At 35.3% G+C, this 15,927-nt stretch overlaps 5 protein-coding genes across 5 annotated transcripts; 2 read left to right on the top strand and 3 right to left on the bottom strand.

The window, feature by feature from the left end:
- Nucleotides 1–474: 474 nt before the first annotated feature.
- LOC140982928 (uncharacterized) lies at nt 475–939 on the bottom strand. Its single transcript, XM_073449717.1, has one exon. It carries the CDS (start codon nt 937–939, stop codon nt 475–477), a length of 465 nt encoding a protein of 154 aa, XP_073305818.1.
- Nucleotides 940–3,066: 2,127 nt separating this feature from the next.
- Nucleotides 3,067–7,031, top strand: LOC140983087 (cytochrome P450 704C1-like). Its single transcript, XM_073449990.1, has 6 exons — nt 3,067–3,600; nt 5,297–5,512; nt 5,608–5,895; nt 5,972–6,292; nt 6,374–6,577; nt 6,663–7,031. The coding sequence occupies exons 1-6, from the start codon at nt 3,319–3,321 to the stop codon at nt 6,852–6,854; spliced, it is 1,503 nt and encodes a 500-aa protein (XP_073306091.1). The 5' UTR covers nt 3,067–3,318; the 3' UTR covers nt 6,855–7,031.
- Nucleotides 7,032–7,223: 192 nt separating this feature from the next.
- LOC140983088 (alpha-L-fucosidase 1-like) lies at nt 7,224–8,466 on the bottom strand. Its single transcript, XM_073449991.1, has 2 exons — nt 8,211–8,466; nt 7,224–8,022 (listed from the first exon to the last, which is right to left on the bottom strand). The coding sequence occupies exons 1-2, from the start codon at nt 8,390–8,392 to the stop codon at nt 7,332–7,334; spliced, it is 873 nt and encodes a 290-aa protein (XP_073306092.1). The 5' UTR covers nt 8,393–8,466; the 3' UTR covers nt 7,224–7,331.
- A 240-nt stretch (nt 8,467–8,706) lies between these two features.
- LOC140982676 (cytochrome P450 704C1-like) lies at nt 8,707–12,671 on the top strand. Its single transcript, XM_073449317.1, has 6 exons — nt 8,707–9,240; nt 10,937–11,152; nt 11,248–11,535; nt 11,612–11,932; nt 12,014–12,217; nt 12,303–12,671. Exons 1-6 carry the CDS (start codon nt 8,959–8,961, stop codon nt 12,492–12,494), a joined length of 1,503 nt encoding a protein of 500 aa, XP_073305418.1. The 5' UTR covers nt 8,707–8,958; the 3' UTR covers nt 12,495–12,671.
- A 192-nt stretch (nt 12,672–12,863) lies between these two features.
- On the bottom strand, nt 12,864–15,716 carry LOC140982675 (alpha-L-fucosidase 1-like). Its single transcript, XM_073449316.1, has 3 exons — nt 15,068–15,716; nt 13,851–14,090; nt 12,864–13,662 (listed from the first exon to the last, which is right to left on the bottom strand). Exons 1-3 carry the CDS (start codon nt 15,622–15,624, stop codon nt 12,972–12,974), a joined length of 1,488 nt encoding a protein of 495 aa, XP_073305417.1. The 5' UTR covers nt 15,625–15,716; the 3' UTR covers nt 12,864–12,971.
- Between the last annotated feature and the right edge of the window lie 211 nt (nt 15,717–15,927).

Genomic DNA, 15,927 nt, shown 5'->3' with positions numbered 1-15,927 from the left:
GTTTATATTGTCATGATGTATATGTTGCATTGCATGTCACGTTGAGTATGTTACCCTTTGGGATAACTTTGATCTAGTTGGGCTTCCGAGCCTTTTTTCTTGGACGATCAGGTACATGATCCACTCACAGACTCTACAAACCAATATGCTACAGTGATCCATGAAATTTCAGGTCGAGATCTTATCTAGTGTGAGAGACACCTATTGAATCTACAAATCAACGTGTTTCAAACTTAGATATATCTACACTGAACAAGAGGTTCTAGTGGATAAACCAGTTCAAGATTCATACATATTCATATTTATACTCTTTCTTATGTATCGGGAGATTTGGTCGATCACGTCCTTGCTCTTATCTTGAACCCTATTCTCACGAGACATGTTTCATATTAGACAGGCTAGGCAGACAAAGCAGTGGCTAGGCGCCAGATGATTGGTTTATATGTTTTTTTTTAAAATGAAAATAACCATTAATCAGTCATTGTTCCCACAATCGTGGTTGATTGACTTACAAATAATATCTGGAGGATGATACGTAATAAAAAGATTAGCAAAAGATATTGTCGTGTGTGCCAATGTGTGAGTCACCATATTTGCTTGTCTTCTAGCATGTTGGACTTTGAAAGAAGGATGAGCTTCTAGAATTTGGTAGCATACGGAGATGATCGATCCAAACTCTGTGTAGTCTACATTCTTTGTTCTTATTGCCTTGATCACCGTCTCTGAGTCCGTTTCAAAAATAACATCCTGGAGTTCCAAAGAGGATGTCCAATGAATAGCATCAAGAAGAGCGAGTGCTTCGGCCTCTTTAACTTCAAACAATCCACGTGTCACACAGGTTTTGCTCACCATGAAATTTCCCGTTGAGTCTCTTACCACAGTTCCAAATCCCACTGCTCGTTGTTCTTTAAACAAGGCTGCATCGACATTGCACTTCATATCTTGATCATGTTAATTATGTTTTTAAAATTATGAATGCGCTCATTAAAGGTAGGTGTCCCCGATAAAGGGGCTACAATAATATAATGCTAATAATCTTCTACTTTTGATAATGAATTATTATTGTTGTTAAAATATAAATATTATTAGCAGTAATCATAATTATTTTAATTAGAATATAATTTATATTGAAAATAATAGAATATTGAAAATAATAATATTAAATATTTTTTAAAATAATAATAATAAATATTTTTAAAATAATAATAATTATAATAATAACAATAATATTTGGCTATTAATCAATTTATATAAGGAAAATTGCAATTTTTTTTAAGTTTGTTACGTTTTCTCTCTTGTGTTAGTTCGCTATATAATTAATTTGCAGTCATAATCTTATATGTTTAATTTCTTTTAGCAATTTTGGTCCCATTTTGGCTGGAAAAATTCAGACTTGCAGGAATATGATGATTTGGCTTCAAAATTTGTTGAGTAGGTCTTTCATAAGACGGTCTTACGGATAATTCGTAAGACGGATGAATCACGTCCATATTTACCGTAAAATTAATATATTTGACATAAAAATTAATACTTTTTCATGAGTGACCCATATAGAATATCCATTTCACAAAATTGACTCGTGAGACCATCTCACACGAGTTTTCGTGAAATTTGTTTATGTGACATAAAAATCTAGGATCTTTCAAAGCGGTGGGAAAATTTTTCTACATGACACAAAATTATTCCAGCCAATATTTTATAAATTCCTATATAACAAATCATCAAATACTCTAAAACAATAAATGAAAAAATTAAATTAACATATAAAATAAAAATCAAGCAACCATTCAAGGGATTCAAAAGCAGCCTGCCTGCTTCTTATCCTTTCCCAAATGAACATTGCTCGAACCCTAAGTTCTAAATAACACCCAATAGAGATCGATCCACCATTCGATGGCCACATCTCTGTATGAAAATACTAGTATTTCCTTATATCTGAATAAACAATTCATTCAACTTTAAACATCTTCTTTGAAGAAATGAAAACTAAGTTTCATACCTAAGTAAATAAACATAACTAAGACTTTAAATTGACTATACAGACGACTAAAATCGCAAAATGACAAACATAACGGACTGAAAAACAATTTTTCCATTTTTATATTATGTTATAGGAGAATATATTTGAGATGTTATAAAATATAAGAGGATAATTTGGTATTTCAAAGACATTCAAATAAGATCTTAAAAATAAATGTGGATCTCGCCCACTTTTTTTTTTTTTTTAAAAATAGTTTATAAATTGTTTTTTAAAAAAATTACAATAAAATTTTCAGAGCTTATAAGCTTTGTAAAAATCTCATCTTAATAGCTTAATAATATCTAATATCGAATTCTTATTATATATATTTAAGTTCTCTTGAGCTGTGTTATATAAAAAAACCAGTGTTCTAAACACTTGCTTAAACGAAATTTAATCTCGTTTAAAATTTTTTTTGGAATACAAGTATGATATTATTCTAAACTACAAAGATATAATGTAACTGTCTGCATTATTGACGGGACTTAAGCATTGATCAGAGACTTGCTTATCTTGAGCAAAATAAATACAAAGAAACAACTAAGAATCTACCTAAATAAATTAAGAAAACTACCTTCAATCAGCATGACTAGAACTTGATACCAATAAGTCTCAGGATCTCAACCTTCACTATTGGATCGAGACCTCATTGGCAATCTCGTTTAAAGTTAAATATGCTTAATGCTTGATAAATATCCAAATTTAAATTTCAACAATTATAAAAGAGGTTCATATGATTTTATGATAATATATAAATATTGAAAAAAAAATCAAGAATATTTTATTTAAAAATATTATACAGTAATTGATAATGAACTTATTTACATTACAATAGAATTTTGTAGATAGTTTGGAAACTATTTGTAATATTAAAATTTTTATGTGTTTTTAGAACTTGAAAATTTACGCATTTAATCTTAAATTTATTTTAGAACTTATAAAATATAATAATTTTATTAATGAAATAAATATTAACAACATCATTCTATTAATACATATATCATTCTTGTTATTGTAATTTGCATCCTTTTTTCTTTTTCTTTTTTTCCAGGGAAATAGTGGGTCTCTATGAACACTTGGTGGAAAGGCGAAAAGGAACAAGGAAATTGAGGTCCGTAGACTTGGTGAGTGGCGAGTCAACAAATTTCTTGATTACTTGTGAAATTATTCGGTCAAAGGCCCACACGGCATTCTCCATCTTCCGCCCTTTCATTTCAGACACAGAGTTTCAGTCAGTTATAGTAGGAAAAGTTGTGAGAATTTTTGTTCATACATGCTCAGGAGCACGAAGTTCTTACATGAATCCTATGTTTCTCCCAACTTTTTCTGCAATTTTTGGGGTGTTTCTGATATGGGTTATCTTCAGATTTTCAAGAAACGATAAGAGAAAGTATCATCCATTCGGAGGCACGATTTTGCATCTGCTGTTTAATTTCAACAACATTTATGACTACCTCACTGAGTTGACCCGCAAGAACATGACTTTCAGAATCGTTTATCTGGATAATATTGAAATTTACACTTCTGATCCTGCAATTGTTGAGTACTTTCTCAAAACAAATTTTGCCAACTATGGAAAGGTAATTAATTTCTCCTCGCACTCTGTTTACTTTTGGAGTATTCCAGATTCTTTTTCGGGGCATTCAATTATTTTCTTGGTATTGTGACGACAATTGGCTGTGTAGAAGAGGATCAAAATATGTAGTCTGGGATGTTTTATGGTTTAGAAAATGCGAGTAGTCGCTTTGTCGTTCCTGTACATTACTCGACGCAAGCTTTATTCAATAATAATGAGTTTCTCAGCCGTCTTCAAATAGTTTTCGATTTGGTGGAGGAGGTGAGCCGTGAGCGCTTGGTCAATAATCTTGGGAGGTCAATAGTGGGATCTATTTCCATTACACTGGTCTTGTATATTGCGGTTTACCTAACTAGCATTGTTTATAAGCTACTCCATGAGCTTCGAAGTTTACGAGGTGCGCACCGAAAGATAGTCTATGTCATAAAAAAATGTTAAAAAAAGTTTTTGAGCCAATGCATCTCTTCGATTGTCTTTTGTTGCAAGTTGTGCAATTATTAGGAGTTTGGTAAAGAACAATTGTTTTGCTAGGGGACTTGTCGAAAAATTTCGGGTTGTCATATGATTTAAAAGATTTGAATTGCTTGGTTGTCATCCACTATAGTTTACTTGTGCTACATCCTGTAAAAATATGTGAAATATAAGTGAAAAAATCATTATGGTTAGGTTTGCTTCATCATTGAATGTCAAAAACATGTTTCTTGGTTGTGAAGAGTGCTTATAATGCGTCAATCTCTTTTGGTTTACTTTTAGTCATATGAAAGAAATGTGAAACTATCTTCAAAAAAAAAAAAAAAGAAGACGAAGTGTGAAAGTGATCTTACTGTTAGTGTTAAGGTTTCCAATGTAGCTAGGATAAATATTTCTCATAGATTATCAATTTTCATTCCACATCTGACACGAAGAGTGATAGAAATATGGATGGTTATTCAAATTTAGATTGCTAAATCATGTTCTTGAATATTTGAAATCAAACTTGGATTGAGACAGAGACAAAGAATTTGCAACTATAAACTTTTAATTTACATTTAGTCAATTTGGAAAAACAAAGGTTACCATAACTGGTGTACGAGAATATTTACTCTATGATCTCTCACATAGCATAAGATGTACTCCTCAAACACTGAAGAGTTAGACCTTTCCAGTTTCTGATGAATGAGCCTAGCAACAAGATGCGGACATCCCCCATGCCGCAGTTCCCTCAGGTCCTTTCTGGGTTTGGATCAGGGAGTAGTCGAGTGATTGCCTTTGCAGATCCAAACGTGCTCACAAGGCGCACAATAAGAATAAGACCACAAGAGACCTCCACTTCAGCTCCATACTAGGTCCCCTAAAATGTATCATATGAGAGCAATCCCCTTTTCTTCGAATTCCATTTTCGAGTTCGAGTTTAGGGAATTTTCTGTTGGCTTCTATTCAGTAAGCTTGGCTTTAGTAAGGCATTGGTTTCAGGAAAGTAGGAGTCTGAGCTTTCCGGCACTCAGCTTTGTGGATATTACTATCTGAATTGGATTTGATAAAAATATAGTCTGATGATCTTGTACAGGGTGGTGGTATCATCTATCCTTATATCCTCATACATATATTAAATGTGACGTAGGAAACTTGTATTTTTGTGCTCTTGATTTTGTATTGGTTTTACTACCAAGGTTTTCTCAATTCTCACCTTCTATAATGTCCCAAAAATTTGAATTTATCAGGGGTCGTTTCACCACGACATCTTGGAAGGTCTTCTAGGGGACGGGATCTTTACAGTTGATGGTGAAAGGTGGCGCCACCAAAGAAAAATGTCGAGTTATGAATTTTCCACGAGAAACTTGAGGGATTTTAGCAGCGGCGTGTTTAAGACAAATGCAGCTAAACTTGCTAAGATAGTGTCTGAAGCTGCGACCTCGAATAAGATGATAGAAATCCAAGTATTAATCATTTCTTGATATAAACAAACTATAAAAGAATCATTCCTAGTACCTTATTTAACAGGAAATGAATAATTTTCATTGGACATTTTCAGGATTTGTTCATGAAAGGTGCGTTAGACTCGGTTTTCAAGGTTGTGCTCGGTGTGGATCTAGACAGCATGCGTGGAACAGATGAAGGTACCCAATTTTCCAAGGCATTTGATGAAGCAAGTGAAATGACGTGTTACCGTTATGTGGACATGTCGTGGCCAATCAAAAAGTTCCTTAACGTTGGCTCAGAAGCCACATTGAAGAGATGTATGAAAATCGTGGATGCATTTGTTTACAAGGTCATACAAAGCAAGACTGAACAAATGAACAAGCCCAAAGACGACCTTCAAGTGAGTTAACTAAAAATATTATTGAATCCTTTCCAATTGATTAATGATGGTAAGAATATATATTTTTGGATTACAGGTGAATAGAGGAGATATTTTGTCGAGGTTTCTTGAAATGAATGAAACAGATCCCAAGTACCTGAAGGACATAATACTAAGTTTTATAATTGCCGGAAAAGACACGACAGCTAGTACTCTTTCATGGTTTTTTTACATGATGTGCAAACACCCGCTAGTAAAAGAAAAGATAGTAAAAGAAGTGCAGGAGGCAGCAAATCTTAAACAAAATTCGAGTATCGATGAAATAACGAAGAGTATTACGGAAGAAGCACTAGATAAGATGCAGTTCCTCCATGCTGCTCTCAGTGAAACTCTCAGACTATATCCTGCAGTGCCAGCAGTAACAATCGATTTTCGATTTCTGTTTAAGATTGCGTATAGGCGTATCTATAGGTTTCTTACAACATGGTTTCATTTATAGGATGGAAAGATGTGTTTTTCGGATGATACTTTACCAGATGGATTCAGTATCAAGAAAGGAAACTTGATTTCATATGTACCTTACGCTATGGGAAGGATGAAATCTTTGTGGGGTGACGATGCTGAGGTTTTCCTTCCTGAGAGATGGCTCGATGAAAATGGAGTTTTTCAGCATGAAAGCTCTTTTAAATTCACAGCTTTTCAGGTAAGCTTGTTCTTTGGTTCGATTCTGTTTTGACCGATCTTAATGCATATTGATTGGTTCACGAAAGCCAAGTTATCTTATACAGGCGGGGCCAAGGATCTGTCTGGGAAAAGAATTTGCTTACAGGCAGATGAAAATTTTTGCATCGGTATTGCTGAGCGCCTTCGTGTTCAATTTAGTTGATGAAACGAAACCGGTAAAGTACAGAACCATGCTAACGCTGCAGATCGATGGAGGGCTCCATCTACGTGCCCGTTCAAGGACAATCGATGCATAAGTTTGTGAGTAGGAAGTCGTTAATTGTCGACTGTGGATGCTTTTATCTGCATATGAAATATATTTCATGAAAACACTGGTTTCTATTCATAGTTTATCATGAAATGTTGTTGTGGAATATCATGGCATTTGGTGAACAAGTATCAACTGTCTAGAAGAAAATATATGCTTGTTTGATGCAACTTTTTTCATATATTTCCATCATCATTTTTAGATGTAAAAAAGACTCCCTGTTTCTAAGGAGAAGTCATCTGTTAGATGGGAGATGGTGTAAAAGTAGGTTAACAGAATTAGACAAAATCATCTCATAAAAGTTGGCAAAAACAGAGGGATAACCAGATAATTAATTACAAATATAAGTAAGACTAACGATATAATATAAATTTATATATTTTAATTTGAACAAATTTTAAAGATAGATCGTGAGAAAATTCATATGAACTAATAACACCACAAGAATGCCAACTTGGTGAATTATTTATGAATCCACTTCCCCTAGAGGGTTCCAAAATGGATCGAAATGCAACCCGAAAGACGAAATCAAAGGCACCCCCTTTGCTTTAACAATCTTGATCCTCACACTAAATGCTTCAACGGCACCCTTCTCCAATCTATGCAGCTTCTTGTATCCTACCGTGGTTCCCTTCGCAACCATCTCACCGTCGTCGACGTAGATCTCGTGTTTCTTGATCCTTTGGCCTAGTCCAATGGCTTCTTGAATCCTAACTACATTAAACTTGATCTTCCCCGTTTTCGCCCTAAACTGGATCCACTGACCCCTTCTCTCCCTTTCACTCGGAGCCCAATATGTCCACAGATGGTCATCATCGAGCACGTTTTCAGGCTTATAATCACTACTTTCGCCTCCGCGCTGGCTACTTGCATGGGCCGAACATTTTAAGGCCAAGTTCGAGGAAAAGATAGTGTCGATGGCTCGTCTGAATTGCTTCAATCTTCGCACATCGGACTCGGGTATTAGTCCGGTTGAGTTTGGTGGCACATTGAGGAGTAACACGCAGTTTCGGCCCACGGAATTGTAGTAAATCTCAAGGAGTTCACTTAGCTTTTTTGGTGACTGTGACTTGTGCCAAAACCAACCTGTTCGGATGGAAACATCGCACTCGGCCGGCAGCCAATCCGTCCCTTTCGGGTCACCCTTGTTGATATAGCTGCAGCATTAAAATTGCAAAAGATACCCATCAATTATTTTTCCTTGTGGGAACTTTGAGGCTTAAAACTTAAGTTTTAATTGATTATGAAAGTTAAAGCAATCCAATTAACACACATTATAACACTAAAAATTTGTTGACTTTTACTTAAAAAAGTGATAATATAAAATGAATTTAACTTTACTTACTCAACAATGCTAGCATTGCCGATTGATAGAGAGGTCCGATTGATGGTGGACCAACAAGTGCTACCGGCGAACCCTTTCTCGTCCCCGACCCACCGGACATCTGGTCCGGCGTCGGAGAATATGTTGATTGTACTTTGCAATTCCTTCACCATTGAAAACCAATCATTGAAGTAGTAAGTCATGTTTGGGGCATTTGGACCCTTTGCTCCATCAAACCATATCTCTTTAACACTTCCATATCTGCAAAAATTAAAGTTTTTTTTTTATGTTACATGAACTGCATTTTTTTAAGGTAAAAACTTGTGTGAGATGGTTTCACGAGTTGTATTCNACTTATAAAATATAATAATTTTATTAATGAAATAAATATTAACAACTTCAAAACTTATAAAATATAATAATTTTATTAATGAAATAAATATTAACAACATCATTCTATTAATACATATATCATTCTTGTTATTGTAATTTGCATCCTTTTTTCTTTTTCTTTTTTTCCAGGGAAATAGTGGGTCTCTATGAACACTTGGTGGAAAGGCGAAAAGGAACAAGGAAATTGAGGTCCGTAGACTTGGTGAGTGGCGAGTCAACAAATTTCTTGATTACTTGTGAAATTATTCGGTCAAAGGCCCACACGGCATTCTCCATCTTCCGCCCTTTCATTTCAGACACAGAGTTTCAGTCAGTTATAGTAGGAAAAGTTGTGAGAATTTTTGTTCATACATGCTCAGGAGCACGAAGTTCTTACATGAATCCTATGTTTCTCCCAACTTTTTCTGCAATTTTTGGGGTGTTTCTGATATGGGTTATCTTCAGATTTTCAAGAAACGATAAGAGAAAGTATCATCCATTCGGAGGCACGATTTTGCATCTGCTGTTTAATTTCAACAACATTTATGACTACCTCACTGAGTTGACCCGCAAGAACATGACTTTCAGAATCGTTTATCTGGATAATATTGAAATTTACACTTCTGATCCTGCAATTGTTGAGTACTTTCTCAAAACAAATTTTGCCAACTATGGAAAGGTAATTAATTTCTCCTCGCACTCTGTTTACTTTTGGAGTATTCCAGATTCTTTTTCGGGGCATTCAATTATTTTCTTGGTATTGTGACGACAATTGGCTGTGTAGAAGAGGATCAAAATATGTAGTCTGGGATGTTTTATGGTTTAGAAAATGCGAGTAGTCGCTTTGTCGTTCCTGTACATTACTCGACGCAAGCTTTATTCAATAATAATGAGTTTCTCAGCCGTCTTCAAATAGTTTTCGATTTGGTGGAGGAGGTGAGCCGTGAGCGCTTGGTCAATAATCTTGGGAGGTCAATAGTGGGATCTATTTCCATTACACTGGTCTTGTATATTGCGGTTTACCTAACTAGCATTGTTTATAAGCTACTCCATGAGCTTCGAAGTTTACGAGGTGCGCACCGAAAGATAGTCTATGTCATAAAAAAATGTTAAAAAAAGTTTTTGAGCCAATGCATCTCTTCGATTGTCTTTTGTTGCAAGTTGTGCAATTATTAGGAGTTTGGTAAAGAACAATTGTTTTGCTAGGGGACTTGTCGAAAAATTTCGGGTTGTCATATGATTTAAAAGATTTGAATTGCTTGGTTGTCATCCACTATAGTTTACTTGTGCTACATCCTGTAAAAATATGTGAAATATAAGTGAAAAAATCATTATGGTTAGGTTTGCTTCATCATTGAATGTCAAAAACATGTTTCTTGGTTGTGAAGAGTGCTTATAATGCGTCAATCTCTTTTGGTTTACTTTTAGTCATATGAAAGAAATGTGAAACTATCTTCAAAAAAAAAAAAAAAGAAGACGAAGTGTGAAAGTGATCTTACTGTTAGTGTTAAGGTTTCCAATGTAGCTAGGATAAATATTTCTCATAGATTATCAATTTTCATTCCACATCTGACACGAAGAGTGATAGAAATATGGATGGTTATTCAAATTTAGATTGCTAAATCATGTTCTTGAATATTTGAAATCAAACTTGGATTGAGACAGAGACAAAGAATTTGCAACTATAAACTTTTAATTTACATTTAGTCAATTTGGAAAAACAAAGGTTACCATAACTGGTGTACGAGAATATTTACTCTATGATCTCTCACATAGCATAAGATGTACTCCTCAAACACTGAAGAGTTAGACCTTTCCAGTTTCTGATGAATGAGCCTAGCAACAAGATGCGGACATCCCCCATGCCGCAGTTCCCTCAGGTCCTTTCTGGGTTTGGATCAGGGAGTAGTCGAGTGATTGCCTTTGCAGATCCAAACGTGCTCACAAGGCGCACAATAAGAATAAGACCACAAGAGACCTCCACTTCAGCTCCATACTAGGTCCCCTAAAATGTATCATATGAGAGCAATCCCCTTTTCTTCGAATTCCATTTTCGAGTTCGAGTTTAGGGAATTTTCTGTTGGCTTCTATTCAGTAAGCTTGGCTTTAGTAAGGCATTGGTTTCAGGAAAGTAGGAGTCTGAGCTTTCCGGCACTCAGCTTTGTGGATATTACTATCTGAATTGGATTTGATAAAAATATAGTCTGATGATCTTGTACAGGGTGGTGGTATCATCTATCCTTATATCCTCATACATATATTAAATGTGACGTAGGAAACTTGTATTTTTGTGCTCTTGATTTTGTATTGGTTTTACTACCAAGGTTTTCTCAATTCTCACCTTCTATAATGTCCCAAAAATTTGAATTTATCAGGGGTCGTTTCACCACGACATCTTGGAAGGTCTTCTAGGGGACGGGATCTTTACAGTTGATGGTGAAAGGTGGCGCCACCAAAGAAAAATGTCGAGTTATGAATTTTCCACGAGAAACTTGAGGGATTTTAGCAGCGGCGTGTTTAAGACAAATGCAGCTAAACTTGCTAAGATAGTGTCTGAAGCTGCGACCTCGAATAAGATGATAGAAATCCAAGTATTAATCATTTCTTGATATAAACAAACTATAAAAGAATCATTCCTAGTACCTTATTTAACAGGAAATGAATAATTTTCATTGGACATTTTCAGGATTTGTTCATGAAAGGTGCGTTAGACTCGGTTTTCAAGGTTGTGCTCGGTGTGGATCTAGACAGCATGCGTGGAACAGATGAAGGTACCCAATTTTCCAAGGCATTTGATGAAGCAAGTGAAATGACGTGTTACCGTTATGTGGACATGTCGTGGCCAATCAAAAAGTTCCTTAACGTTGGCTCAGAAGCCACATTGAAGAGATGTATGAAAATCGTGGATGCATTTGTTTACAAGGTCATACAAAGCAAGACTGAACAAATGAACAAGCCCAAAGACGACCTTCAAGTGAGTTAACTAAAAATATTATTGAATCCTTTCCAATTGATTAATGATGGTAAGAATATATATTTTTGGATTACAGGTGAATAGAGGAGATATTTTGTCGAGGTTTCTTGAAATGAATGAAACAGATCCCAAGTACCTGAAGGACATAATACTAAGTTTTATAATTGCCGGAAAAGACACGACAGCTAGTACTCTTTCATGGTTTTTTTACATGATGTGCAAACACCCGCTAGTAAAAGAAAAGATAGTAAAAGAAGTGCAGGAGGCAGCAAATCTTAAACAAAATTCGAGTATCGATGAAATAACGAAGAGTATTACGGAAGAAGCACTAGATAAGATGCAGTTCCTCCATGCTGCTCTCAGTGAAACTCTCAGACTATATCCTGCAGTGCCAGCAGTAACAATCGATTTTCGATTTCTGTTTAAGATTGCGTATAGGCGTATCTATAGGTTTCTTACAACATGGTTTCATTTATAGGATGGAAAGATGTGTTTTTCGGATGATACTTTACCAGATGGATTCAGTATCAAGAAAGGAAACTTGATTTCATATGTACCTTACGCTATGGGAAGGATGAAATCTTTGTGGGGTGACGATGCTGAGGTTTTCCTTCCTGAGAGATGGCTCGATGAAAATGGAGTTTTTCAGCATGAAAGCTCTTTTAAATTCACAGCTTTTCAGGTAAGCTTGTTCTTTGGTTCGATTCTGTTTTGACCGATCTTAATGCATATTGATTGGTTCACGAAAGCCAAGTTATCTTATACAGGCGGGGCCAAGGATCTGTCTGGGAAAAGAATTTGCTTACAGGCAGATGAAAATTTTTGCATCGGTATTGCTGAGCGCCTTCGTGTTCAATTTAGTTGATGAAACGAAACCGGTAAAGTACAGAACCATGCTAACGCTGCAGATCGATGGAGGGCTCCATCTACGTGCCCGTTCAAGGACAATCGATGCATAAGTTTGTGAGTAGGAAGTCGTTAATTGTCGACTGTGGATGCTTTTATCTGCATATGAAATATATTTCATGAAAACACTGGTTTCTATTCATAGTTTATCATGAAATGTTGTTGTGGAATATCATGGCATTTGGTGAACAAGTATCAACTGTCTAGAAGAAAATATATGCTTGTTTGATGCAACTTTTTTCATATATTTCCATCATCATTTTTAGATGTAAAAAAGACTCCCTGTTTCTAAGGAGAAGTCATCTGTTAGATGGGAGATGGTGTAAAAGTAGGTTAACAGAATTAGACAAAATCATCTCATAAAAGTTGGCAAAAACAGAGGGATAACCAGATAATTAATTACAAATATAAGTAAGACTAACGATATAATATAAATTTATATATTTTAATTTGAACAAATTTTAAAGATAGATCGTGAGAAAATTCATATGAACTAATAACACCACAAGAATGCCAACTTGGTGAATTATTTATGAATCCACTTCCCCTAGAGGGTTCCAAAATGGATCGAAATGCAACCCGAAAGACGAAATCAAAGGCACCCCCTTTGCTTTAACAATCTTGATCCTCACACTAAATGCTTCAACGGCACCCTTCTCCAATCTATGCAGCTTCTTGTATCCTACCGTGGTTCCCTTCGCAACCATCTCACCGTCGTCGACGTAGATCTCGTGTTTCTTGATCCTTTGGCCTAGTCCAATGGCTTCTTGAATCCTAACTACATTAAACTTGATCTTCCCCGTTTTCGCCCTAAACTGGATCCACTGACCCCTTCTCTCCCTTTCACTCGGAGCCCAATATGTCCACAGATGGTCATCATCGAGCACGTTTTCAGGCTTATAATCACTACTTTCGCCTCCGCGCTGGCTACTTGCATGGGCCGAACATTTTAAGGCCAAGTTCGAGGAAAAGATAGTGTCGATGGCTCGTCTGAATTGCTTCAATCTTCGCACATCGGACTCGGGTATTAGTCCGGTTGAGTTTGGTGGCACATTGAGGAGTAACACGCAGTTTCGGCCCACGGAATTGTAGTAAATCTCAAGGAGTTCACTTAGCTTTTTTGGTGACTGTGACTTGTGCCAAAACCAACCTGTTCGGATGGAAACATCGCACTCGGCCGGCAGCCAATCCGTCCCTTTCGGGTCACCCTTGTTGATATAGCTGCAGCATTAAAATTGCAAAAGATACCCATCAATTATTTTTCCTTGTGGGAACTTTGAGGCTTAAAACTTAAGTTTTAATTGATTATGAAAGTTAAAGCAATCCAATTAACACACATTATAACACTAAAAATTTGTTGACTTTTACTTAAAAAAGTGATAATATAAAATGAATTTAACTTTACTTACTCAACAATGCTAGCATTGCCGATTGATAGAGAGGTCCGATTGATGGTGGACCAACAAGTGCTACCGGCGAACCCTTTCTCGTCCCCGACCCACCGGACATCTGGTCCGGCGTCGGAGAATATGTTGATTGTACTTTGCAATTCCTTCACCATTGAAAACCAATCATTGAAGTAGTAAGTCATGTTTGGGGCATTTGGACCCTTTGCTCCATCAAACCATATCTCTTTAACACTTCCATATCTGCAAAAATTAAAGTTTTTTTTTTATGTTACATGAACTGCATTTTTTTAAGGTAAAAACTTGTGTGAGATGGTTTCACGAGTTGTATTCTATGAGACAGATCTCTTATTTGGGTCATCCATGAAAAAGTATTACTTTTTATGCTAAGAATATTATTTTTTATTGTGAATATCGGTAGGGTTGACCCGTCTCACAGATAAAGATTCGTGAGACTGTCTCACGAGAGACCTGCTCTTTTTTTAAACTATAACTAATATTATTCGGTTTTGATCTCTTGTTTCAAATAATATTTGATATAATTTTATATATCTAGGCGGATGATACATGTCCATTAAAAATCACGTGCTATTGATTTAAAGATGTAGAATTAATAGACAATTTTATTTTATTTTTATAAAATTCATCACAAATATTTTTAGAATTACTAAAAAGTACAGAAATTATGTCAAAATTTCATTTAAATTTTAATTTATTTNCATGTCACCTCATGAATTAAAAATGTAGGATGAAGTATGATTGACAAATTTGGAGCGTAAATATCACTCCTTTATTAGTTTTTGAATTAAAAAAGTTAGTTTGTGAAAAATTATAAGTTTTTATATTGATAGCTCAAATCTCTAGTTCATAAATTTTTGTGGTAAATATGCTTGTATGTACTTATATAGGAAATTATATAAAAATATATCAAAATTATAAATTGTCGAAAACCTAATAAAAGCTTAAATATATTTAAACATAAATATAAAATGTGTGTGTGTGCGCCTTATTTTATAGAACAATTTCTTGATACTAATATTTAATTTAAACCTTTTTGAGATCTATGAATAGGAAGAAAATGAACTTGATTTATTAGATTTATTATGTTATTTTCAACTTTTGATCACTCAAATTTGGAGTGATTAATTAATTAATTAATTAATTAATTCATAGTCCTCTAAGAAATTAAACCTACATACAAAGTATAATAATATACGTACCTCTTAAGAAGTTCTTGCAATTGAGCCAAGTAATATTCATTGTACTTCTTAGCATGTCCATATCTTGAATCATGTCGATCCCACGGCGACAGATACAATCCCGAATCAACATTTCGAGCCTTCATTGCATCGACGAACTCTCGAACCACATCTCCACGCCCATGTTTCCAAGGGCTTCTGATGACAGAATGATCAGTGTACCTTGAAGGCCACAAGCAAAACCCATCATGATGCTTGGCTGTGAGTATCACGAGGGAGACTCCGGCCTTGGCCGCAGCGTCCGCCCATTGGTTGGTGTCGAGTCCCGTCGGGTTGAAAATAGCCGGGCTTTCGTTCCCAGTGCCCCATTCTGAATCATTGAAGGTATTGACACCGAAATGATGGAACATTATGATCTCTCTTTGTTGCCATTTCAATTGGGAGTACGAAGGTAAGGGGAGAATTGGCAATGGAGGAGTTGTGACTTTGAGTTGATTAATATGTTCATTTCGTGATAAGATTAATTGCAAAAGCATAAAGAATGTGAAAATGTACGAGGAAATAATTGGCTTAGCCATACATAAAAAATTGTGGTTCTTTAGTTCTTGGTGGGACGTATTACATGATAAAGAAAATGGTGGGGACGAATGAAAAGATGAAGGGGATTCTCCAAGATTCTCTAAGTAGCCGATCATTAAAAAAAAAAAGAAAAAAGAAGAGATTATTGGATTATGAATTAAAAAAATAAGTTTTGTGTAGTTTTAAACTCAGATTCTGCGTTAACTTTTTCTTAACTTAATTGAAATCCAAAAACTGGTCATATGGCGATTTTGATTCTCCAAAAGTGATTATGCTAATAAATTAGAATTAGAATAAATTAT

Source organism: Primulina huaijiensis, chromosome 8 (genome assembly GCF_012295235.1).
Source record: "Primulina huaijiensis isolate GDHJ02 chromosome 8, ASM1229523v2, whole genome shotgun sequence".
Classification (NCBI taxonomy): domain Eukaryota; kingdom Viridiplantae; phylum Streptophyta; class Magnoliopsida; order Lamiales; family Gesneriaceae; genus Primulina; species Primulina huaijiensis.
This window is presented reverse-complemented; position numbering and strand designations above follow the sequence as displayed.